The sequence below is a fragment of the Rhododendron vialii genome, chromosome 3a, assembly GCF_030253575.1.
Source record: "Rhododendron vialii isolate Sample 1 chromosome 3a, ASM3025357v1".
Classification (NCBI taxonomy): Eukaryota; Viridiplantae; Streptophyta; class Magnoliopsida; order Ericales; family Ericaceae; genus Rhododendron; species Rhododendron vialii.
The window spans coordinates 9,257,785-9,282,819 of NC_080559.1; the positions used below are offsets into that span (position 1 = coordinate 9,257,785).

At 38.7% G+C, this 25,035-nt stretch overlaps 3 protein-coding genes across 7 annotated transcripts; all 3 read left to right on the forward strand.

The window, feature by feature from the left end:
- The first annotated feature begins 293 nt into the window (after positions 1 to 293).
- On the forward strand, positions 294 to 9,040 carry LOC131318887 (RNA polymerase sigma factor sigF, chloroplastic). 5 transcript variants are annotated; one of them, XM_058348914.1, is made up of 9 exons: positions 294 to 536; positions 3,326 to 3,477; positions 3,754 to 3,878; positions 3,961 to 4,206; positions 4,805 to 5,072; positions 5,155 to 5,385; positions 6,730 to 6,870; positions 7,044 to 7,244; positions 8,454 to 9,040. In XM_058348914.1, the coding sequence occupies exons 1-9, from the start codon at positions 395 to 397 to the stop codon at positions 8,739 to 8,741; spliced, it is 1,794 nt and encodes a 597-aa protein (XP_058204897.1). In that variant the 5' UTR covers positions 294 to 394; the 3' UTR covers positions 8,742 to 9,040. The 5 variants fall into 5 exon arrangements, with proteins under 5 accessions (XP_058204897.1, XP_058204900.1, XP_058204901.1 ...); XM_058348915.1 differs by having other exon boundaries at positions 295 to 536; positions 3,985 to 4,206; XM_058348916.1 differs by having other exon boundaries at positions 487 to 612.
- A 651-nt stretch (positions 9,041 to 9,691) lies between these two features.
- Positions 9,692 to 11,183, forward strand: LOC131318889 (uncharacterized). Its single transcript, XM_058348919.1, has 2 exons — positions 9,692 to 10,033; positions 10,960 to 11,183. The coding sequence occupies exons 1-2, from the start codon at positions 9,890 to 9,892 to the stop codon at positions 11,104 to 11,106; spliced, it is 291 nt and encodes a 96-aa protein (XP_058204902.1). The 5' UTR covers positions 9,692 to 9,889; the 3' UTR covers positions 11,107 to 11,183.
- A 1,471-nt stretch (positions 11,184 to 12,654) lies between these two features.
- LOC131318890 (ABC transporter B family member 29, chloroplastic) lies at positions 12,655 to 24,682 on the forward strand. Its single transcript, XM_058348920.1, has 10 exons — positions 12,655 to 13,305; positions 14,896 to 14,982; positions 15,076 to 15,183; positions 16,688 to 16,954; positions 19,781 to 19,864; positions 20,591 to 20,807; positions 20,930 to 21,015; positions 22,477 to 22,664; positions 22,951 to 23,080; positions 24,148 to 24,682. The coding sequence occupies exons 1-10, from the start codon at positions 12,709 to 12,711 to the stop codon at positions 24,292 to 24,294; spliced, it is 1,911 nt and encodes a 636-aa protein (XP_058204903.1). The 5' UTR covers positions 12,655 to 12,708; the 3' UTR covers positions 24,295 to 24,682.
- Positions 24,683 to 25,035: the final 353 nt, after the last annotated feature.

Below are 25,035 nucleotides of genomic sequence, written 5' to 3' on the forward strand. Positions count from 1 at the left end.
AAAATCTCAATAAGATCTATCAAACAATTTTCATATTAATAGGAAAATTATTTGCGTAAGCACATGATTTTTTGAGCTTGAAATTACCTTCTTATAAAATAATTACTTATTTCCCTTTCGGGAACGAGGCCTGAGCCCCAAGACTCCCAAGTCCCAACCAAGCTTGAGAATTGAGATGGCGGATTGGTGGGAATGAAAATTGAAAATAGAAAGAAAGGTAAGGGCACCAATGCAATTTGGAGAAAGTTAAGGGATGTTATTGCGAAACAGAGTAGATTAGATACTGAAATCTGAAAGTATCCATATACCTCATCCATTCAAATATTTGGGTTTTATCACTTTTGGGGCAACGAAAAGGAGAGGAGAGACAGTGATGAATGAAGAACCCATGTAGATGGAGATAACACTACAGAACATGAACATACGTACATATGTATATACACCAATGGAGGCAGGAAGAAACTTGCTTACTTTGTCTCCTCCGATCCTCCCTCCCCAAACCCATCATCGGATTTCTTCATTTTGTTCTTTTTCAGGTAAATTTTGTATGGAAATAGGGAGTAATGCATGGATATCTGAATTCTGTAATGCGGGCGTTCAAAGAGCAAATGGGTATATCCTTTTTTTTTTTTTGCTTTGGTCTTTACAGCCTGCCTCTTTCTTTTTCTTTTTTTATATCCAGACGTCTGGACCAGCTTAAGCGCAACTAATTCCGAAACCCTGAAACATTCCCTTGGATCCAAGGTTTGAAATGTTTGGCCTCTATGGATTCGAACATGCGACCTCACGGAGGAGAAACACTTATTAGCTTTCCCATGCCCACTTGGCCAAACCCCTTGGGGTTTTTACAGCCTGCCTTTGGTATTGAGTTCACTGTGAATACGGACAAAAGGTTACCCCAGATTGATGATGTAACTTAATGATTTGAAGTTCTTGTTAGCTTCACTTTCTGGTTAAGGTTGTGCCTCTAAAATTAAACAAAACAGCACCATGTTTGGAAGAATGTATGAAAATTGCAGGATTGGATTGTGGTTTTGAAGGTAACTGGCTGCGTCATATTTGACAATGGTTGCAATTACGTGTTGCATATATGTTTTGTTTTCTGTGTCTTCTGCTCCTGAATTATCTCCAATGATTCATCAATTTAAATTTGATGGAAAGGGACTGAAAGTACAATCCATCTATTTCATGAAGTTCATATTAACTCTAGACACATCATAGTTTTTCATTATGTTAAGATAGATTCAAGTTTTTTCACCAAATTTGGTGAAAGATGCTTCTAAGGATAAACTTGTAACATTTTGGAAGGAATTAATGAAATGCTTGCAAGTGAAAGAACAGCAAGGCTCTTTGACCAGAACTAGTTAAATAAGGTTTTGGGATGAGTTGGGAATATTTATAAAGGATTTGATGAAAACCCGGAGGGTTCCATAGCAAACCGAGCTTTTGGCAAAATCTTGACAGGAATCTCTCTTTTACACTACTATTTTTTAACTTTCTCACAAATTTCATTAATCAAATGAACACATTGTTGGAAAACACATTTCCCTTTCCTTTACCTCACTAGAGTTTTCTCGGGAATAATTTTCTTGCATTCATTTCTTGACAAGTGAATGGAGCCATTGCTTTCTCTGTTTGCACGACTGCTTTAGATGCCATTTTTACCATTGATAGTTTAGGTTGGAAAGTTTATAATTGTCAATTTGGTCTTGTATGTGAGAAAGCTGTAGAAATGATGGATCTCTTATTACTATATAGAGGAGATAATAAGCAAGGAACTTCCATTGTTGCTCTCGATCCTATGGCTTCTTGAGATTAAGATCTTGTGCCCTCGGGGGATGGTGTTAGGATGTTTTTTCCTGGAATACCTAGGAAAGTTTTGGGGGGATCGTGCACCTTAACAAACCACGTCGCTTGGAGGAGCTTTCAACCACTAAACATCCTGGAGAGGTATGGTTTACGTCCTGTTGTGGAACTCTGGTGTAGAAAACCTTTTCCTGGCTTCAGCAGGAAGAGTGATCCATTCTGCTGAGGTAGGTTGGATTCTATGGATCATGTTTTTTCCCTTGTTGGGGTTACTGGGTTACAGTCTTACAGAAGCTAGTGTGTTTCAATTGGTTTAGTGTTGGGACTTTGGTTGTCGGGTCAAGAGAGACGAAGGATTAGATACTGGATAGTGGTTACCTTGAGCCTTTGTTGGCGTTATGGAGAGAGAAATAGGAGGATTTTTTAGGCCATTCTATCACGCAAGCACAGACTTATATTAGCCTTACTTAGAGTGTTCAATCTTTGGATCAAGGAGGGTTTTGTCTCTTCTCATTTTTTCTGTATATTCTACCTCTTTTTGGTAGCCTTCATATTAGGGACCTCCTCCTGGCGTCTATCTCACTTGAGTCTTGATGGAGAGAAAAAAAATCACGACAATTCAGGGCAAACTCTACTTAGAGGGGTTGACGGATAATTGGTGCTCAAACTTAAATGGAGTGATGTAGTTATAATTCTTTGTTTCAATCTCCTTCGGTACCCTTCTAAATCTTACTATAATTCCTCAACCATTGCCATTTTTCCGCAGTCTGCATCACGATCCAATGTTTTGTATATATTCTCTTCTTATTCTGATGCTATGTGTTAAGTTACCAATTGTTCCAAAAGCTTAAGTTGTTAGGAAATGAGCCGACCAATGTATATCAAGCTATCTAACACCCTCCCTCACTTGCAACCCCATCTTGCACGTGGAGATGCAAATTTTCATAAATAGAGTGAAACCGAATACGAATGGGAGAAACAGAATGCAAACAGGGAACAAATGCAATCAGAGAGACTTGAACCCAAGACCTCTCCCAATACCATGTTAAGTTACCAATTGTCCCAAAAGCTAAAGCTGTTAATAAATTGACCAAACAATGTCTATCAAGCTATCTAATACTATGCATCAGGGTCTAATTTTTTGCGGAATCAATGAACAGCGTCCATTGTCTAGTGGATAGGACAGAAGTCTTCTAAATGGGCTTAACTGAACTCATAGTCAATAGATCATTATTTTCCCATACATTAACTATGCTCTGACCAGCATTTTATAGGGTATGTAAACCTGCAAAATTAAAAATAGGAAATGATTTTTGGGGGAATAATGGATTTCCTGGGGCTGAGGGAAATTTTTGTGAGGGTAATGGTATTTGATATTGCAGAGTAATGCTCCTCAGAAGATTTCTTTGTGTTTTTGCTGGTGGGTTGCTATCTACTTGCTCATAATTCCATCTTTGTTTTGGTTTCAAGCACATTTTTCTTATAAGTACACCAAGCTCGTGTAATCCTGTTATTGCAGTTTTGATGCTTCATGAGCAATCAGCTCGTTCACTTCCCTTTTTGGCTACTACTTCTTTAGCTCAACATTTCCCAACCTCAGTCGTTCAACAAGAGCAGCGTGACGAGGGTAGGTCATTGTTGCGCATAACGAGGGAAGACAAAACATGCCAGGTAAAACTCTCGGGATATCAGCTACATATTCTTAAGAAAACCTAGCTTAAGTGCACTTTTAGTTGGCATATTTTCGTTCTCCCATCAGAAGCCCTTGTACAGTTTTTCACCATATTGACCATGGTTTATATTCAATTCTTTGGGAGTGGAGAGTTTTATTCTGCCTCACATTATATCCAACCCTTCAGTGTGATAAACCACCACCAACTGCATCTTTTGCATAGAATGACATGATCTCTTCTGAGGTACTAATACTTAACTTTGTATTGCGTCAAGGTAATATTGGAGAAGACACGAGAGGAGAGTGAGTCCTCAGCACATGAAGACGATATTAGCTATTCTTATGAACGGCTAAAGGATTTAGAATGTCGGATTCTGAATTTGCCTGCTTTATGGTATCTGTAAGATTTTTTGCCACCCTGCTTTCACAATGTTTTATGGAATATATGGCAATCGTTGTCTTCACTCTCTTCAATTTATTAGTCGCTTGTTTGGTATCTGTTGCAGATTGCCGTCCTTGCAGTATGGTGATTTAACATCCTTTTCTATGCTGTCTGGTTTTAGTAAAACAAAGAGGCTTGTGGATGTTGAATCACATGATGTGGTTGCCCTTGCTAAGAAAGCTTTGTCAGCCTCAAAACAAGCAGCTTTGTTAGCCGATGAGTTACATTTATTTGGACCCAAAGTTGATGAATTCCGCGCCGAAGTTGATGAATTCCAAACTCCTAGGTCTGTTTCTTTCTAAAAGTCCCTTCCGCCATAACCCCCCCAACACACACAGAACCCCCCCAACGCACAACGCACACAGAGAAAAAAAGAAAGAAAGAAAAATAGAAAGAAAAACCCTTTGTCTCTTTTTGTTGCTCCATTTTTTGGAAGCCAACTTCCCACGGTGACATCATAAGTGTTTCAAAGTTTTAACTTTCCGAAGGTGCCTTCCTCTATGGAATTTAATTTGATCCTTTCAGTTCCACTGCAATTGGAAGAGAAGGCCAAAATAAGATTGGTAGTCCATTTCTGGAAGCCAACTTCTCACGGAGACATCATAATTGTTTCAAAGTTTTTCACTTTCCAAAGGTGCCCTCCTCTATGGCATTTAATTCGATCCTTTAATTTTCACTGCGATCGGAAGAGAAGGCCAATATAGGAATGATAGCAAACTTTTCCATCAATTCTGGTAAGTGGACTTATATTATGGGAAACTTCAAGATGGCCCAAATGGAATAATGGTAAAAAGGGACAAGGAGTGTTTGTATAGATGTATATTATCATGTTCTTGGTACAAAATCAATTTCAAATGGGAATCATGTCTTGAACCTTTTTTCAGTTCCACATCCACAAGTTTCTCAAATTTCCCGCTTGAGGAGGTGATAACTGTAAGGTCAACACGTCTACTAGAGAGGCAAAAGAAAAGAGGCGGACCAATTCCTGAAGTTATGGTTCAGGAGACTAGAAATCCTCCAAGGTCAAAATCAAGAAGAAAATCAAGTAAACCATACGAACCAGACAATCCTGTTCGAAATTTCCTGCGGAGACCAGAAAAGAAGAAACTTTTGACCGTACAAGAAGAAACTGAATTGTTTACTCAGATACATGTACACTTGGTGCTCTATCTTCTTTTCTACAACAAATTTCGGAAAATAAGAGATCTGCTTATTACTGTTCATATTTTATCAGGTTTTGAAGAGATTAGAAGAATTGAAGAGTAGGCTTCAGTCTGAGGTTGACCGTGAACCAACAATGGCAGAATGGGCTTCTGCTGCTGGGCTTAGTTGTCAGGCCTTGAAGTGGCAAGTCCGTTGTGGTAACAACTGCCGGGAGAGAATAATTTATGCCAATTCCCGTATGGTGGTTCATATTGCTAAAAAATATTGTGGACGTGGTCTCAACCTTGAGGATTTATTGCAGGTACAAAAAGTTTATTTTCTAACGTCTGTAGTTTTTTATGATAACCTCTTCACGTCACCTTTCCCAAGGAACTCAACCCCATTGCTCGTTTCATCATGAAATATACTTACATAGAAGACCAAATTAACCTAGAAGTTAAATACTTGCTTGTAAATCCCTTTTGATATTTCTTTTGACCTAAATTTGTTAGAAGTATGATTCTCTTAAAAAATAGCATATGCGTGTTTGAGATAGCTATGGATGCAGATTTTAGATTATAGCTTCAGATTCTGGTGCAGATTATAGATTTGAATTATTGTTGAAGCAGATAAACTTGTTTACAATAGGTGTCGAATTATGATAAAAGCTAATATTGTTTACTGCAAAAAGATGAAAATCAACTTCCAGAATACTTATAATATAAAATCTGATCCGAAAAGCAGCTTAAACCCAGCTTCTGTAGAATCGGATTTTATCCCTATTTCAGCTTCTAGGAATTCATAGATTCTCAAAATCTGCTCATAAAATTTTTGACAAACACTCACAAGCTTTTTAAAGCTAAATCTCGAAATGTGCTCCGAGAATTATTTGTGAACACCCAGATGGTAATCTATACCAGTTATCAATCATGTTTGGTAAATTGATAAGCTATGATGCATGGACACGGACACGGACACTGAAACCGACACCGGGACACGGGAATTCTAAAAAAATGTGGACACGGACAAGGCAGGGGACACGCCACGTGTATATTTATTTATATATATAAATAAATAAATAATTATAGTTTAACACCTAGAAATTTAAAAAAAATTATAATTTGGCCCCAATTTTTAAAAAAAAATTACAATTTGACCAATTTTTTTAAAATTACAGTTTGGCCCCCAAAATTTTTAAAAAAATTGCAGTTTGGCCCCTGTCGTGTCCCCATTGGTGTCCCCGCCGTGTCCCCAGCGGTGTCCTGTCGTGTCCCCAGCAATGTCCCGCCGTGTCCCCAGCTGTGTCCCCCTCAAAATTTAATATTAAAATATGGGACACGCCACGTGGCGTGTCCCGTACGTATCTCCGAGGTGTCCCGCCGTGTCCCCGTGTCCTGACACTGCGATTCTTCGACCTCTAAAGGTGTCGGTGCTTCATAGTTGATAAGCATAGCCAAGATAAAAGCAATCAATCAAGTTTGAAAGCCATTTAATACAACACACCCGGGAAATTTCCTCTTATATTTGGTACAGATTCTTTGTTTTGGTTGCGCTTTGCCGACATTATCACAAGTTCTCTTTCCCTCCCTTGGCAATCAGATACTAGTAGTTATGCAGAGTCAAAGAAACTAGCTTCTTTACTCATCCATTGGCTTGTCTGTTGCAGGAGGGAAGTGGAGGTCTTATGCGAAGTGTTGAAAAATTCAAGCAGCGGCCGGGTTGCCGGTTTTCATCTTATGCTTACCTTTGGATAAAGCAAGCAATTAGGAAAGCCATTGTTCAAAACTCTAGGACAATTGCAATCCCAGTGCGCACCCCTCTTCCTTCTCAACTATTCAGCTTCTTGTATTCAGCTACATTATGAAGTTAATCTGTGTTTTTCTTCAATTATTTAGAAGACTAAGCTGTTGAAGATTATTTGAGCAAGGTTTCAGAATTTTAAAATTGTTGAGTTTGACCCTAAAAAATTGAATGTTGAAGGAGAGTTCATACAACCTTCTGTACAAGGTGATGGATGCAAAGAGATTATGCATTGAAGATGGAAATCATCAACCAAAAACAGAGGATATTGCCACAAGAGTTGGAATGACAGATGAGAAGTTGCAAAGATTTCTGTGTTCTGTGAGGAAGCCTGTCTCAATCGACCAACCTATATGGACGGACCAAGACACTACGTATCAGGTACCCATTTATGATTTCCATGTGGTATAACTGCAATTAGATTTTTAGGTACTTAAGATTTGCTGATAGGAAAAAGAAAAACAATAAAACCTCAGCTAGAGTATATGAAAATAGAAAGTAAAGAATAGATTTTTAGGTATTCGTGTCATCTTTTAATCATCTCAAACGTGGTTGTTAGATGTGTTCTTTCTCAATCTGCCAACCGTTATGTGTCTGTCTTGCAACTTAGTTTGCAGATAACAACGGTTTGAAGCTCCATTTGATGGCCTGATTATTTAAAAATTGATAATTAACTACTTGAGTAGAACATTTTGGAGTTACAAGTAAAATTGAATCTCATGAAAAAATCTGCGAACCCTAGTACGAAGGTATGGTTTGCAACTTGCAGACTAATCTGGAAATAAGAAAATAAATAAATCTCCCGAACTGATAGGTAAGATTGAAGGCATGGTTTTCATTTTGCTCCTTGAATTCTGTTTTGTATCCAATTTTAAGTTTGAAAATACATTTTTTGCCTCCACCCACCCACCCACCCACACAACCCCTGGCCTTACCTCCATCCCTGCCTCTCCCCTTTTATCCTCTAGAAAAGGGGAAACTCAACCAAAACTCCAAAAGGGAACACAATCCATCTAGAAATGCAAAAAAAAAATTAAGAATTATCAATGGAAAGATAAGTATCTAGCTTGATCACAATTCAGAGGAAGTTTGACTTAATAGGTACGACAAAGTTACATCATTTTATTGTTTGACGCTTACCACTCGAAACAGAATATTGAGGCTTCACCTTGAATTAATATTAACTTCTATCAACTATGAAAAAATTATGTGATGACTCTCTCTGCATCGCACGGGCACGCTGCGTTATCTATAGTAATAACCAATTATGTAAGAAGTAGTGATGCAGACGTATGTACAGTAAAGTTCAATTATGAGTGGTGATGTAGTAGGTATGTGTAAAAGCAGACGTATGACTAAGATCAGTAAAGTATGTAACTCATAGTGTCGGTATTCCCCTCCTTATGCCTATAAAAGGTGGGCACCACCTTATTGTAAATCCAAGCTAGTGTAAATTAGTGTGTTCTCTATAATTCATCCCTTGTTGTGTTCTCTCTTTGATCCTAACCTACTTTGTGTTTGTACCCACTTTGTGTCAATGGAAAGCTTTGTGATCTGTAGTTTTGCTATTTTTTGGCTATGCTCTTGCAGGAAATCACCGCTGACCCTGCAATTGAGAACCCAGAAGTTAGCATGGAAAAACATTTCATGAAGCAGCATCTTCGCTACCTCCTGAGCACTCTCACTCCTAGAGAGCAGACAATAATTCGGATGAGATTTGGCCTTGAGGGTTCGAACATACAATTGTTGTCAGATATTGGTGTTGGTTTTGGGATATGCAAGGAGAGGGTCCGGCAGCTGGAGAGCAAAGCATTGTCAAAGTTGAAGCGAAGGCTCAGCAGCCAAGACCAAGATGCTTATGCAAATTTACTTAGGTAGATGTAGAGATACTTTTCGCTTATGTCCTGGTATCCACACGGTCAGATTTTCTCAAGTGAATTTGTTAGGGAAATTACTGAGTTGCTCTAGAACACACAGTTGTTGCACGTAATGCTCCTGATCGAAGAGGGAGCGAAGGGGATGTATGCGGTGATGATTGCTACTCTTATTTGTCACGGAGCCTCTCGTTCGAGTTGGTGATCAACTCGTTTATTTTGTCAGCGAATTGAATCTATTAGGACATCAAAAGAAATGTACATTACCTTTGTGGCCAATGTATTCTCTCTCTCTCTCTCTCACATTTGGTATAGTATTGAGATTATTTACTTTTCAATTAGTCTCGAACCACACCCACATCAGTCATCACACATCCACACACGAGTGTGGTTCAAGCATTTTTATTTTATTTTTAGAATTTAGTAATGTTCTTCGTGGTGTTCAAAGGTCATGACCTCACGTGAAGATTAATGACAAGTTACGAATAATTATGTAGTTCTAATTATGTATTTTTATGGTTCGATTTCCTTATCTTTTTTTAGTCTATTTGTTTGAATAATTTTGTATGGTGTTTGTAACATAAAGTTAGTTACTAATGGATGCGTAAGATACACACAGGAAGATTACGAATTGGCAGACTTCTTTGCAAAGATATTGTAAAAGGAAAAAACTTCTTTACGGAGCAACCCGAAAATAAAGCTTACGGCGCTCAATCGCACGCGCCCAAAAGTGTTTTGGACGGTCTGGATTGAAAATCATTTTGACCGGTAAAAATTGAAAAGCAGATTTTAACCATTGATTGCCGAAATGAATGATCAAGATTGCGCGAAGTCGTAGATAAGTTTCTTCCATCGTAAAAATATCGACCAAAGTTGAATGGTAGACTTTTCTAATTTTGGATATCCGGAGTTAGTTAAATCCAACAGCTTTTCCCGGGCATTTGGCACTTCTCTCTCTCTCTCTCCAAACAATTCACAATAGTGGGGATACTGACAAGTGTCTGAGAAGAAGTTTCTCTCCGGAATTTCCTCCAAAGACTCTGCTTTACAGATCTGTTTTCTCTCCTCTCTTTACAGCAACAAGGCAAAAAGGAAACAAAGAACAGAAATTTGTCAGATTGAAGGAAAAAGATTATCCATCCGGTGAAGATAATGGAGGGACAATATGGGATTCCAGAGGAAAATGATCAAATATTTCCACCCGCAGATGTGGACAAAGAATTGAATCCTGGCCGCAACAAGAGTTTCGATGTTGATCCTGTCTCTTCCCAAGTTGCTGCCTCAAAAGAGAATAAGGTAGGACTATAACTTTTTCTGCGCTTTATAGTGCCTCTTTGGATGGCGAGAAAGGATCTTTCTCGTCAAATCTTTATCACAGTTACCCTTTATCGCCAAATCTCTATCACGGGGAGAGTTTTGGTGAAAAGAGAGAGGAGCCAATAACACAATGTTGGTTTTGGCTGATAAAAGAAAAAGCAAATATATTGCATGCATGGTAATTTTAAATTCATACCGGGTACACGTTTGCGGATAAATATATATTTTTAATATCTTTGCTCTCTCATAAGTACCCCACTATGTATGTAGCCGTACCCAACACAAAAATGAAACTAAGTTTGTAAGACTTCTTTTTTCTACGCTAACCATAGAAGGTATATGAAAAAAACTTCCTGCAAGTGGGAGAACTATTTGAATAAGTATTGGAGTCTTTTTGTCTACCAAAGGGAGCAGATCAAAATATAAATAGCATCAAAAGCTAGATCACTTTTTTTTCTAGTTTCTATGTAAACTGTTTAGTTGATACATATAGAATGTCCACACATAAAATTCACAATTAAGCACTAATGACTTCAACTCTACAGATCAACCTTTTTCCTTTGGAAATTGATTTTCACACTCTTCTTTTTATCACCCTCTTATTCTTTGGTTTCCGGTTTTAAAAAAGGTGATGATGTGATATTATATGCGTAAATGAAAAAGGGAATGTACTAAAACATGGAGTCCCACGTCGGGGAGAAAAAGAAAGTAAAGGTATAATATAAGGAAAACGCAAGCAACTAGTGTATAACCTGAGGTTAATTTAATGAGCCACGTACGTAGTTAAGTGTCCTTTCTCTCTTTTTTTCTTCTACATAATTTCATTAGTTGTCCATCTTCCTTCTTGTAAATTTATATAGTCCTGACAAAAAGATAATAATGTGTACAAAATGTTCATGATGAAGGAACAAGCTGAAGCAGCCAGAACTCAGAAGGAAAGGGAAAAGAGGGATGCACTTCAAACCCTCAAGTCTGCCCTAATTATTTCAGGGATTGTTGTTGCAGTGGCTGGGGCAGTATTTGCCATAACCAAGAAACTAAAGGAGAAATGAAGCTTATTTAATTGTGGGATTTTTATCAATATCCCCAGCCATTAATTTTCCTTTATAATAATTCTCCTTCTCTGTTATTGTTTTGCCATTGCTTTTCTTGGTAATTTGGCATGACCATATTATAGGTGTTTTTATTCCTACACAAAGTAATGCTATTTCTTAAAATGTTTGTACAATTTTCTGGAGACCTTTTCTGAGTGTTGATTATAAAGTACTAAGATTATCTTGATTATCCTGGATGCATAATTAATGGAAGGAGATGTATGTGCAGGGGATATGAATCCATATGTCTCTGAAGTGCAAATAATCAACCATCGAGCCAACTCCTCGGTTATCAATTATTTTCTCACTAGTGTTACTTTCCCTTCATTTTTTTTCTTACTTTTCCTCTTAGGCTTTTGGGCTTCATTCTTGTTTCCTTTTTCTTTTTTTTTCCTTTCTACTTTTATTAGTTTTGCGCCATACTTTTTGTGAATTATTGATTCGTCTCAACGAGAGGAATCGGAAAAATAAAAATATTTAATTGTACCCAAAAAAAATCCAAGAAAAAGCCCATAAAACCCAAGAAATTTGAGTAAAAAGTCATAATGCTTATAAAGTTACAGTTATATTTTTGGATTTTTTCTTGAATATTGACAAGAAAAAATAAGTAAAAATAATAAATTTTTAGTTTTCTGATTTTTCTTGTGGAGACGAATTAATAAATCACAAAATTTTGACGCAAAACTATACTCCCTCCGTCCGGATTTAATTGTCCCTAGTTCTATTCTAACCGGCTAAAAAACGGGTTATATGTTTGAATCAGTAATAAATTTCATATCGAATATGAATCTTGTTTAATAGATCTCGATAAATTCTATAATACAATGTTTTCAAAATCACGTAAAACATTATAAATTAGAAGATATAATCGATTGAAAAATGTACGAACTCCAAAAAAGGACTATTAAATCCGGACGGATGGAGTAATAAACACAATTTTTTTTAAATAAGAATAAAACTAAGAAAACCCGAAAACCAGAACCCCTTAGTCATCTTTATCTTTTGTACGGAGGAAGGTCCGTCCAGTAATATTCATGTCCAGTTTGGTCCAGTTTTGGGCCCTTCTTGGACCCATAACAACGATCATAATCGTTCATTTAATAGAGTTCGTCGAGTACGTTATCCACGCTAAAAATTAGCATGACCAAATATCGATAGTACATGAACGAAATATATTTGTACAAGAAAAAGAATGGGCAATTATGAGTTTCGTTTATGTATCTATCAATGTTCAATCGAGCTAATTTTTTTCGTAGATGACATACTCGATGAGATTTATGAAATGAACTATTCTGCTCATTAATGTGGGCTTAGAAAAGGTCCACAATGGCCCAAAACTAGGTCGGACTGACATGAACCCACCACGGCCCAAAACAAGATCCGACTTTGACATGAAAATAACTGGACTGGACCTTGCCCTTTTGCACCGCCACGTAACGGTAACCAACTTCAAACTAACGACGGGACATTCCCCTCCCCCTTCCCCTCCCCCACCCCCTCTCTCTCTCTCTCACTCTCTCTAAATTGGAAAACTCATCGGCCACTATCCACTCCAAAAGAATGGCCCTGCAACTCCTTCACTTCACCCTTCCCTCTACATCCTCCAAATCTCTTTTCCATTGCAAATACAAACCCCAATCAAACCCTAGACTAATCATCACCACCACCACCACCCTCAAACCAACTCTCGCCAACAAAACCATTCGATCCTCTTCAACCGACACCGCCGCTTCGCCCTCCAACCGCTCCTCCCTCGATTCCATCAAACCCTACGTCCAATCCCAATGGAGGCCGATCGTCGCCGGCTGGGCGTGCAGCGCCGTCTCGGTCTTCTCCCTCTCCCTCATGGTCCCCAAGATCGGGGAGTTCTCCTCCGCGGCGGCCGCGATGAGTCCGGTTCGAGTGAGGGAGGAGGCGGTGGTGCTCGGAGCTCTGGCGGCGGTCCGGCTGGCGGCGAGTTACTGGCAGCAGGCGTTTGTGTGGGACGCGGCGTTGAATGCGGTGTGTAGGATTAGGGTTTATGTTTTCGAGAGGGTGTTGGAGAGGGATTTAGGGTTTTTCGAAGGGGGCGGCGGCGGTGTTTCGGGGGGAGATATTGCGTATAGGATTACGGCCGAGGCTTCGGATGTTGCTGATACTGTCCATGCTCTGCTCAATGTGAGTCTCTGTTGCTCTCCCCGTTTTACTACACAACTTGATAAATTATTAAATCATTAAAAATATAGGGTAGTGATAATGCCAAAACTTTTTTTATTGGTGCCAAAACTCTACGCATAAAAGTCTTGTACACTACACATGGTACAAACCTTTTGTGCACTAGAGTTTTGACACCAAAAAAACAATTTTGGCATTATCATTTCCCCAAATATATTTACTTTTGAAATATTCTTTGGAGTGTGCATTTGAAGATATGCCAAATTTCTACATGCAAAATTGCCACTTGTGCCTTAAAAAGAGTGACATCCCCATTTTTTAAGCCAAGATCGGAGATGCTCATGTTTGATGTCGGAATTGTAACCCCGCATCCATGGCATTGTTATCGTCCCGTGTTTATCGCGTGGGACTAACAATAAGACTTGACTAGAGGAGAGTATTTGCCCATTTAATACCTTATTGAAGGAATTATTGGATACCACGTGGGGGTAGTTGTAGTTAATCCAAACATTTGGGTTTTTTTTTTTTTTGCCAAAATGGTATGAGTTGTATTATATCAGAAAACTATCGAATACATTGAAGTTGGATATTGTCCCAAAGGGAGTAAATAACCAAACAAGAGGTCTAGCTACCCAAGATCACCCACTAAAGCCTCGCAACCAAGCTTTGCCAGCTAATCAGTCGTGAGTGACCTCCAAATAGAGAGAAGAACACAAACCCTCAACTGCAGCAAAGACATCCAACAGAACACCAAAAATCCCACAATGGAGGGAAAACTCCCATTAAAGGGAGAGAACCAAACCAACAAAACCCAAAACAAATGAAACCAAAAAGAGACAGGAAAATTTTTCAAAAAAAAAAAACCCGACCGAGGGATCCGTCGGCTTATTCGCCGGATGAGCAAAGCCAAGCCATCCCATCTTCAAATCTTCACTAGATCGACCCTAGCAAGGCCGGACAAGCAGACGGAGGAAGGAGGCGGAGGGTGGTGGGGAGGGGGGGAGGGGAGGCGCAAGTGGAGCACGACAAGGCTAGGAGGGGAAGAAGAGGGAGGCCGGAGGAAAGAGGGGAGGTGGAGGTGAGGAGTGGCTCCAAGTTGAGAGAGGTTTTGATGGGAAATAAGGGTTTATTTCCCTCATTGGATGGTCAAAAATTATTCTCCACTCTTAATCCCATCAAAATTGAATATAGTACAACTAATCCTATAGTACATACAGTCTCATGTGATATCCTAGGAAAGGGAAAAGGCAATTAAAGGTTAAAATCATTGCGATTGATATCAAAGGGACAAAAGTGACATTCGATGAAAACTAGAGGGATGATTGGTGACGTTTACCTGACACTCGGTACACATTATACATTCAATCGCTAAGGAAATTATAGAATGTGCATTAATCTTGGAATCATGGCTCTCTGTTCATTCAAATGAATCAAACACTGCCTTGTGACAACCATTTACCGCCTACGGGGCTCATGCCGTGGGCTCTTACGGCATGAGGGCCAACCTTCTAACATAGAGTACCAGACAGGTGAAAGAAGCTTGTCAATTTCCTTGGAGGTACTTTGAATCTGATTCTTGCCATCATACTGCAGACAATTGTACCAAGTATTCTGCAGTTATCGGCAATGGCAACCCAGATGCTGGTTATCAGCCCTGTTCTCTCCTTGATTTGTGCATTGGTGAGAAATGAATAAGTAGATTATTTTCCTTATATCCTTAGTTTTTAGTTAGTGTACATTGCTAAGGTGTTGGGTTTCTCTGGTTCATTGAAGGTGATTCCCTTGATCGCTTTTGCCACTGCATATCTTGGTGAAAGGCTTCGTAAGATATCAAAGGATGCAAATCTTAGCATTGCTGCTCTGTCAGCCTACCTAAATGAGGTACACTTGTGTTCATTACCCAATAGAAGAATAGAAGGTATTGTTCCTATAATGCCCCAACTTGGTTATTTGAAATCTTATAAACCAGTACAACATCTATTGTAATTTTTAGGATATAAATACATTACATTCTGTAAATGATAGAAAATGAATAGTGCTGGGGTTAGATTAAACATGGATCTCTTTTGCTAGGGTCGTGCTATGTATGCATGTGTGGATATGGGATTATTACGTGGGAAGAGGACAAAGAAAAAAGAGGAAGTAAAACACGATTGTAACAAAAAGAAAAGTTTCACTTATATGGACTTCACTTTGGGGATTAGTCATGCTATTTAAAAAGGAGAAAGAAAGTTAAGTCACTGGATTTAGATCTGGCGGAATCGTGTTTAATCCATTGGTGTTAGTTTTCTCGATGATCGTCCAACTTTGGGAGTATTGGTTCTGGTTGCATGACTGTCATACCAGACGGTTAGGATATTGGATTGAGGTAACCGGGTTACGATATGCTCTAATCTCCGGAAGTTCCTTTGTTATTCCTATTTTGAATTCCCTTCCATTACGTTTTGCAATTGGTTAAATTTTTTATGAAATATGGTTGGGTTATTGACCATTTGTAGACTAGTTTCATATGTGGTGGCTAAGTACCATGGAACTGTTTAGTATATGGCCCGAATGAAATCATAAATTGCCTGGGTCAATAGGCAGACTAAGCCATGAAGCTTGATGTGGCACGTGAGTCTGGTCACTGGGCATGTACTAAGGAGGGCCTGATATGAAATTCTGTTACATCAACATGTACAGTTTATTAGAGCGGGAGGGTGGGAGAGAGAGGTTCATTGGTGAATGCTCTTTGGTGAAGTAATGCTTTGTCATTAATTGAGCCAAGCTTATTCGAGTTCAGAGCTCACCTCGGTCACTAACTGGGCTTGGATTTTTGGCTCAAGCTTGTTCATAACATATTTAAATGAGTTTGTACAAGCCAAAACGAGGCGAGCTTCAAGCTGTATATGGATGGCTCGGTTCATTTGCTGCCCTAATTTGTGAGATTCCTCGGAGGTGATTGAGCTTTGTCTCCTATACTTTGCTTCTTCACCCATTGAATATGGTTTCTGGTTAGACATAGAAATATTACAATTTTCTGTTGTTACCTCTATCAGTGAGGTGGTTGATCTGCTTTCCTGAAGTTTTTATGTGCATCCGCCTTAGTTTTTTCCATGCCATTTTTTACTCCTTGCTGATATCTCCATTTATTTTCTTATCGACAAAGCTTAATAGAGAAAACAGATTCTTGTAGCCGACCCCAATTGATTGGACTCAAGGCTCATTTTGGTCCTTTATGCTTTAGCACATTATTGTCTTAATTTTTTGGGAGTTCCAATGACTGTCTTTCTCACCTTTTCATGTGAGATAAAGTTTCTCTTTCAAGATTATTACCTAGGATTAAAAAAGCTCTTGCTTATGTTGATTTTATTTTGCTGATTAGCTTTTATATCTTATGTACTAGGTCCTCCCTTCAATTCTTTTTGTGAAGGCTAACAATGCAGAGTTCTCTGAGGGTGCAAGGTTTCGGTGGTTAGCTAATGCCGACCTATCCAGGCAATTAAAGAAGAAGAAAATGAAGGCATTAGTTCCTCAGATAGTACAAATTGTATATTTTGGGGCATTGTTGATATTTTGTGTTGGCTCACTGGTCGTTTTAGGCGGTTCGTGCGATTGCTGTGGCATGGTTTCGTTCATAACATCATTGGTTTTCTTGATTGAGCCTATTCAGGTAATTACCGACATTAACTTCACGTCTTATTTTCTTCCATGCTTGTGCCTTTAGTCTTTTTTGGTAACTAACGGAATATGTATTATTGTGGTTTACCGTATGTCAACAAGCTCCCATTAGATGTTTATCTGATGCAAGTTTCCCTTATATGAAGTGTGAGATGGTGAAAACTGAAAACTCTGAATTGTACACTCAAAGTTTGGAATCTCTTGTTAACCTTGATCTTGAAGTCACATTGCATGAAAGGGAAAAAGTGATTTTTGGTTATGACCTTAGGTGGGTTATGCAGGAACCTGTTAATATCTTCTTTGTCTTGCAGTTTTTGATTGAACATCGGATGAGTTCTGGAATCTTGTGTAGGGATAGGCATGTTAGTAAAATCAATCATATAGACACCGTTTTCTTCTTCTTCTTAGTACAATTTTTGATTGAACGTAGGATGAGTTCCGGATTCTTGTGTAGGAATAGGCATGTCAGTCAAGTCAATTAAATAGACACCATATTCCGCTGCTCATATTCCGCTGCTAATGGTCTTATTTCTGTGGTGGATTTACTTCTCTAGCATCGCATGTCTTTCTTTTCTTATTTCTAATGCATTTTATAGCCAATTTAACTCTCAGATCCACATTAGTTCATCTTGTTCAATGTTCACAGTTACATACTAGTTCATTTTGCATGCAGTTCATAGTTAACTAGTTATATAGTTGTGCAGCTACACTCATTTGTTTATATCTCCATATCCAGACTCTCTTCATAACCTGTTTATTGGACCTTGTGATGAATGTCTATGGATTAGTTGAGTATGCTTTTCATCACCTACTTGAATGACTTCATGACTTCAACTTGAACACTAAGAGTTCAGTACGTCTATTGATCAATCATCGGATTAGAAGTGGTTTCCACTCTCCACCATGGCAGTTAAGCCCTTGTGGAAGTTTCTGTTTGATTAACTCTTGATTTATGAGTATCTAAAAATATACTTCTTCGAATCCAAAGATGCTTTATCTTAGAGTTCAATGGACAATGTGTGGGGTTATGATTCTAACTAGGGATCTCAACCAGACTTCTGGTTTGAGCTTATGTGCTAGCCTTGCTCCGTCGCCTGACCTTCACAAGCAACACCCACCGTTAGGGCCTTGACCGGTCGGAGTTGACCGGCAAGGCACTCCAATGGTTAAGTAGGAGGTTGCAGGAAGAGAGGCAAGAAAAAAGCAATTAAGGTAGACAGGTATGGCGTACCCCTTTTAGGGTAGGATTACCCTTTATATAGAACCTCTAGACTGGTCCTCCAAGCATATGCACGGTCAGTCCGCTTCAGCTGACGTCACAATTGATGCATCGAGTGAGGCAGTTACTGCTCATGTGTATGAGCTGTCGTCCAGGTGTGTATGTGCCTGGCTCGTGCTGTAACCGCTTCGACTAACGCCATACGTGACTTATGGAGCCAGAGGGTTAGGTGCCCAGGGGTGAGCTGTCATCCTTAAGTCGCGCGAGTCATACCTGTCAGTTACGCCGAACCATTTAGGAACCCATCAATCCGAGGTGAGAATGATAGGAGCCAGACCACTGTACCAGTTCATTCTGTTTGTTCGCCTCAGCCATAGCCATGCGTTTCGGGTACTGAATTGACCTCGGCCTCTGAGAATACTGAGGGTTAGACCTTTGGGATGCTCTTGGTTTGGCTCACTACACAATGAAAAATGCATGTTAGTCTCTGAGTTCTGGTGGTTTCCCGTTCAGACAATTTGAGCTCTAAAATAAGATTTTGTGCCGTTCTTTCTTTTCTTTATACAAAAAACCACTTAGGGAGAAAAAAAGAAGAAGAAGGTAAAGGGAGCTCAGCTATGTAGAAGAAGTGGATACATATAAACAAAACCAAGGTATGGCGTGATATACTTGCATTTAAAGAGAGAATAAGGAGAAAAGAAACTCTTCAGGTCTTACTCATGATGATCTTAGACACTGACAATAAATGAGTAAAGCAATAAATTTGTTGAACTGCTTTGCAAAATGAAAACGTTAGCCTCTCCTCTAACTGCTGCGTAATTATTTATATAGCTCAGCTTGCAACAAGTGTTGTGGATAGTTCCGGTATGTCTTTCTACGAATGTTTAGAGCCAAACCATTGGAGCAGTATGGCAATCTACCTCACGCTCGTGCCATTGTGTAGACTCTTGTGGGTGTATTAAGTGCATGCATGTCATCGGTCTAACACTTCAATCATAAAAGATACACAACAGTAGGATCTCATGGTTCAAATTCATTTTTGCAGTTTAAAATAAGAATACTCCTTGTTTTTTTTTTTTTTTTGTGGTTACATTATTGGTTTGAAATTGATGAAGAGCCTAATCTACCCGTTTCCAGTTTTTTTTTGGCCGATTGAATGGATGTATTTTAGCTAGTTACCTGGAATGTTGTAACCCTTGTGCAATGTAAAATATTCAGTGCCAAAATGTTGAATTCTTGGGAACTAGCTTTTAAATCCAATCACAACCAAGCTTTGTACAAACATTATACTGAAGTGATAAATGTGTAATACATCCCTTCATATACTGATTCCGTGTTAGATAGCTTGGTTCTACTGTCTAGGTGGGATCACTGATGCATGAAAAAGGACAAGATGCATAAAGTACATGCAGATTTAGGTTAAATTTGTTTCTTTTGTTTCACCGGCATGATGAAAATGATTCTGGTATTTATTTTTATCTAATCGTTTCTTGATAACCAGTGCATATACATTTTGCTAACATTTCTTTTCATTCTCATTATGGTTCAGCCATTGAGCAGCTATATTATTTTTCGATCTGAAATTGAAGAATCACGCAGGGGGTGGGAAAAGCATACAATGAGTTCAAACAAGGAGAGCCGGCAATCGAACGCTTGTTTGATTTGACCAGGTTCCAATGTAAGGTAACTTGTTTTGGTTTAACCAGGTTAGGAGTAATCGGGGTAGGCTTTCCATCAAATGTTGACATTCGGTAAGTGATAATATAAACAGACCATTAATGTCTTGCTTGAGATGAGTTCATGATGTGCTGCAATCAGGTTGTGTTGTGCTTTTCTAGTTTGTTCTCGTAGGCCTTGATATTATGGAAATTTTGTTTCATGTCCTCTTGGGTCATATAAGTGTAAATTCTTTGGTCATACAAGTGTATTTAGCCAGATATTCATCCATTACTGGTTGAATGGGTAGACAACTTTGGGTGATTTGAGATGCCATTTTTGGCCACTAAAAGAGCATCATCGTCATATATTTGAAAACCCACTAAAAGAGCATCATCATTATCTATTACAAATAGCTATTTGTCTGACTTGAAGGTGGTGCAGAGTATTCATAATGAACTCTTAGGCATCTTTGATCTATGTAAATTGCATGTAATATGGATGGAGTTTCACAGCTGGCAGCCTATGTGCCGATGGTTTTGCAAGCTGCATCTCCGTTACAGTATTCTTGTTGTATTGTTTATGCTGATTGGTGGTATTAACTTTAAGCACAAGTAATATAGTCTTGTCACACTTTCTTGCAGTCGTATTGACATGAAAATTTTAAGTTAAAAAACAGTTTTTCACTTTAGCTGTTTGTTGCCATAAATATCCCCTTGCAAAAATTTGCCACCTAATGTATGCTTTATTTAGGTAATTGAAACACCGGATGCCATTACTTTAGACCGGGTTACCGGGGATGTGATATTTTGTGGCATCTTATTTAAATATCGTGATGATATGCCTCCTGTATTGAATGGGTTGGACCTTCATGTCAAAGCTGGTGAAACAGTTGCTATTGTTGGGCCGTCAGGAGGAGGAAAGACGACCCTTGTAAAACTGCTTCTTCGCCTTTATGATCCTCTGCATGGTATGCCATCTAATGGTTATGAACTTGGAATTTTTTGTGACGTTTATGTTTAGCATTATACTATCTTCTTACAAACTTTACGTTTTCTTTTGACATGACCTCTGTTTACCTCATGTTAACAGGCTCTATCCTAATCGATAATCATAACATCCAAAATATACGGTTGCAAAGTTTAAGAAGGCATGTTGGACTGGTCTCTCAGGATGTGGTGAGTAATTGGCAGATACCCATTTCGATCCTGCTGGTTTTTGTTTCAGAATTTCCTTATGATGAATTGGGTTTAACTTAACATTTGTTATTACAGAATTTTATTTGAAATTATGGAAGCCAGTGAAAACACCACATGGTCTTGATAGTTTTGAAAAAGAAATATTTCACATCTGCACTTAAGGTTGGCCCATTGGGAACACAGCTATCAAGGGCATAAAAAGGAACATGGATAATTTGATTAACTACTTTTCTACTTTTGGATTGGTTTTTGGATATTAATCCTTGCTTTAACCAGAGAGTCCTGCAGTGCTTCACAAGTGATTTGGTACAATTCTGACTCGTACTTTTAGCAGAGGCCTTGGATAAAGGCGGTTATGACATTTTGATGCATCTGTTATCATTGTCAGGCTAAGAAACATGAAGATTTCTAAGATGGCATCACTGGCATGCAGTGTAGGACGCAGACATGACACTTGTTAGACACTCTCATCCTATTGATCCCACGTCCTTTAGCTTATTTTTCTGGTAAAATTTCAAAATGCCCTCCGACCTTCCATCAAAATCACTTGTAGATACCTGCCTTTAAAAAATTTAAATGAACACCTGTACTGTTAGAAAAACTCATCAGTGTTGCCCTCGTCGTCAACCTACGTCCAAAAGCAAACGGAATCGGTGACATGGCCAAAACCTGGCCTTCTGGTGCTTACTTGGATGGAAGATGGCAATGACATGGCATTTGGAAGGGAATGTTGGCGCCTAAAAGCAAATAGGCCCTCTTGAGTAAAGCTAATTCAGAGTAAAAGAGCTGTATTAGCTCGATGGTGGTTGCAGATTAAAGTTGTATTATTCCAACGGTGGTTTCAGATTCAAAGTAAAAAGGCTGTATTGGTCAGGTCATAGATTCCGTGTGTTTTTGGATGGAGGTTGACGATGGGAGCAATGTTGGACAGTACAGGTGTTTAATTGACATTTTTAAAATGTCATGCGTCTCTTGAGTGATCTTGATGAAAGGTCAGAGCCAGAGGGTATTTTGAAATTTTCCCTACCAATTTTGAGGACTTTGTGGTACATTTATGTGATGATGTATAGTTTATTTTATTATGTTTCATCAAATTGTGGGAACGATACAAAGGTGATTAAGTTATGAAATATTTTTGTATTTCAATTTCAATCACTGTTTGGCAGCATTTTTTATTCTCTCTTGATAAAATTTCATATATGAGTGGTATAATATGTTTAATTCATATGTTAAGGTGTGTCCTGCATTTCTTTGAAATTTTGTGTGTCGTCTGTCCATATACTTGTCCGTGCTACTTAGCTGTGAAGCAATACTTTGTGGTGAATGCTTTGGAAGCCATTGTTTTTGTAGGTGTTAATTTGTTCATGGTCAACATCGAACTGCGAAGTTTCTATGCGGTTTCATCCAAGAATTTGTTTTTAACTGCTGTATTCCTATCAGACACTCTATTCAGGGACTTTTGCTGAAAACATTGGGTATAGAGATCTCATGTCTCAAATTGACATGGAGAGGGTTAAGCTTGCAGCACGAACTGCAAATGCTGATGAATTTATTGAATCGCTTCCAGAACAATATGCAACTGATATTGGACCTAGGGGCTCAATTTTAAGTGGTGGCCAAAAGCAAAGGTGGGGTACCATATCGGGAACTTAGATTCTAGTATTGAGACGTATAAAGTTAAACTCACTCAATCTTCACAAATACATTTTTGTGGTCTTCCAAAGTATATTGATTCTAATGGTGGTGATTGGAACATTAATGATTGGTTTGGTTTGGCTTAGAAGTTAATGATAGGAGTGTAATAGAAGTACGCAACACTGGATTTCTTCAAAGGGATGGATGTTGTTTTGGATCAGGGTCGAATTGCACTATATACTAATTGTGCTGGTACTTTACTGTTTTGTGGAATGCCAGACTTGCTATTGCTAGGGCAGTATATCAGAACTCGTCCATCTTGATTTTGGATGAAGCAACTTCTGCTTTGGACAGCAGATCTGAGCAATTGGTGAGACAGGCTGTGCAGCGCTTGATGGAAGATCGTACTGTAAGGACAATCGACTAATTATTTTTTCGTGTCTTATCTCTTTTCAATGTCTTGATAGGTACAAACAATTTTTTGTTGTACTTATTGAAATACTATTTTTTTGAGAGATTTGGTGATAGGTCCACTATATTTCATAAGCCCACAAGTCCACCTATTAGTTTTGTAAGCCCACAAGTCCACACGCTAGGGTACTTTATAAAAGTGCCTAAACCCTAGGGTACCCTATGAAAGTGCCCAAAACCTTAAACCTTATAAAATTGCCTAAACCATTAAAAATCTATAATAGGAAAGTACACCCTAAAACCCTGTGCTTAAACCCTAGGGTACCCTACTCTATAATAGGAAAGTGCACCCTAAAACCCTATAAAAGTGCCTAAACCCTAGGGTACCCTACTATGAACTTTTTAAATTGGACTTGACACCTTAGAAAACTAATAGGTGGACTTGTGGGCTTATGACATTCACATAATGGACCTAAGACCAATTTTTTATATTTTGTGACCCCCCCACCCATCCTTTCTTTCAAGAAACTCTCTAAACAAAAGCGTGTGATTATCCCCTTTGGGAACCCCCAAAAAACATACAGCAAAGAATGGAGGGGCAAAAATAACTTTAGTATTTCTATGGTTAGAAGAGGTTATGTGATACGTCAGGCAACAAACTATAGTAGTGGCTTGGCTTTGTGTTGGTGCACGTCCTCTTCATTTCCATCAGGATTTGGTATTGGCAACCTCAACACGCAAGGGGGTCTGGGTGGTTTTGTGGGTTCACTATCATGTGTCGAGTCTTTGTTTTAGGGATGTCAATCTGTTGCCCTAATTGGAATTCCATCTTACTCGTACGCCAAACCATGACGCTAGGTTGTGATTCTGCCTATCATAATGCAATCAACTAAGCAATTGTCCATTCATGTGTGCAGGAATATGTGGGGTGTGTGTGTGGTCGACAACAAACCTGCAGTTGTTTAACTATGCATAAAGTAGTCTGTTGGACTGGAATACAAATCATTTTAATTTCTTATGGTTCGGAAAACATACTTAATAATACATGCCGGTTTTCTCTCATAGGTAATAGTCATTGCTCACCGTTTGGAGACAGTTCTGATGGCTGAACGAGTTTTTCTTCTAGATGATGGGAAATTGCGGGAGCTAAAACACTCTGCTCTTTTGGGTGGAAAGCATGACACATTGACTTCAGCTGGGATTGTGATATAATAAAGTCGGTAATATGTGAGATGGTCCAACTACCTGAATGATTGTGGATTTAACGGGGAACTATGTCCCATTTCTGGATGAAGAAATCCAGGGATTTATATTAATGCTTCATGGAAGTATTGACTGGTTTAACACTCCATAGAGTTGCAGGGGAACCTCACCACTTCAATTGGGCTACGTTCCACTACACTTTCCGCCATATTATCGACCAAGATTGAATCTCGACGGCATTTGGTGCCGGAAACTAGGGTTGGGTAGTTTAACTGCTTTTGTAGGTTTCTTGTGATCTGTGTTTCGTCTTTTGATAGCATTATTTTAATAACAATCAACTACGTTGGGTTACACTTATTCATCATGAGTGATGCATAACGAAAGACTTAATCTTCCACTTTCTTGACATTTTATTTTGATCAATTGAAATTACTTGAGCGGCATCACCTAGTTAATAACGTCGGAATTGTTGTGACTAAAGGTTCAAACTCAACTTGTATTGGTTGGTCTTGGTGCATTTACCTACGAAGCTTGGCTCAAACTCAACTTGTATCAGACCATAGGTCGATCTTGGTGCATTTACCTATTATGCTTGATTTTCCTTCTGTCTTAGGTTCCAGTATTGTTAAATATGGTGATTGTGTTTTTCAGAATTGTTTCGAAAAACAGCAGCAATAGGAGGAATAAACGTAACAGAAAATTACAGTGATGTTCATAATATGATGACCCTACGTAGACTTCAATTTTGTT

Coding starts and splice junctions, on each gene's coding strand:
- LOC131318887 (XM_058348914.1), top strand. CDS start 395: ATGGAGATAACACTACAGAACATGAACATACGTACATATGTATATACA. Junction 3,879..3,960: donor TTGCCTGCTTTATGGTATCT/GTAAGATTTTTT, acceptor TCAATTTATTAG/TCGCTTGTTTGGTATCTGTT. Junction 5,073..5,154: donor AATTGTTTACTCAGATACAT/GTACACTTGGTG, acceptor ATATTTTATCAG/GTTTTGAAGAGATTAGAAGA.
- LOC131318889 (XM_058348919.1), top strand. CDS start 9,890: ATGGAGGGACAATATGGGATTCCAGAGGAAAATGATCAAATATTTCCA. Junction 10,034..10,959: donor CTGCCTCAAAAGAGAATAAG/GTAGGACTATAA, acceptor TTCATGATGAAG/GAACAAGCTGAAGCAGCCAG.
- LOC131318890 (XM_058348920.1), top strand. CDS start 12,709: ATGGCCCTGCAACTCCTTCACTTCACCCTTCCCTCTACATCCTCCAAA. Junction 19,865..20,590: donor TGACCAGGTTCCAATGTAAG/GTAACTTGTTTT, acceptor TGCTTTATTTAG/GTAATTGAAACACCGGATGC. Junction 23,081..24,147: donor GCTTGATGGAAGATCGTACT/GTAAGGACAATC, acceptor TTTCTCTCATAG/GTAATAGTCATTGCTCACCG.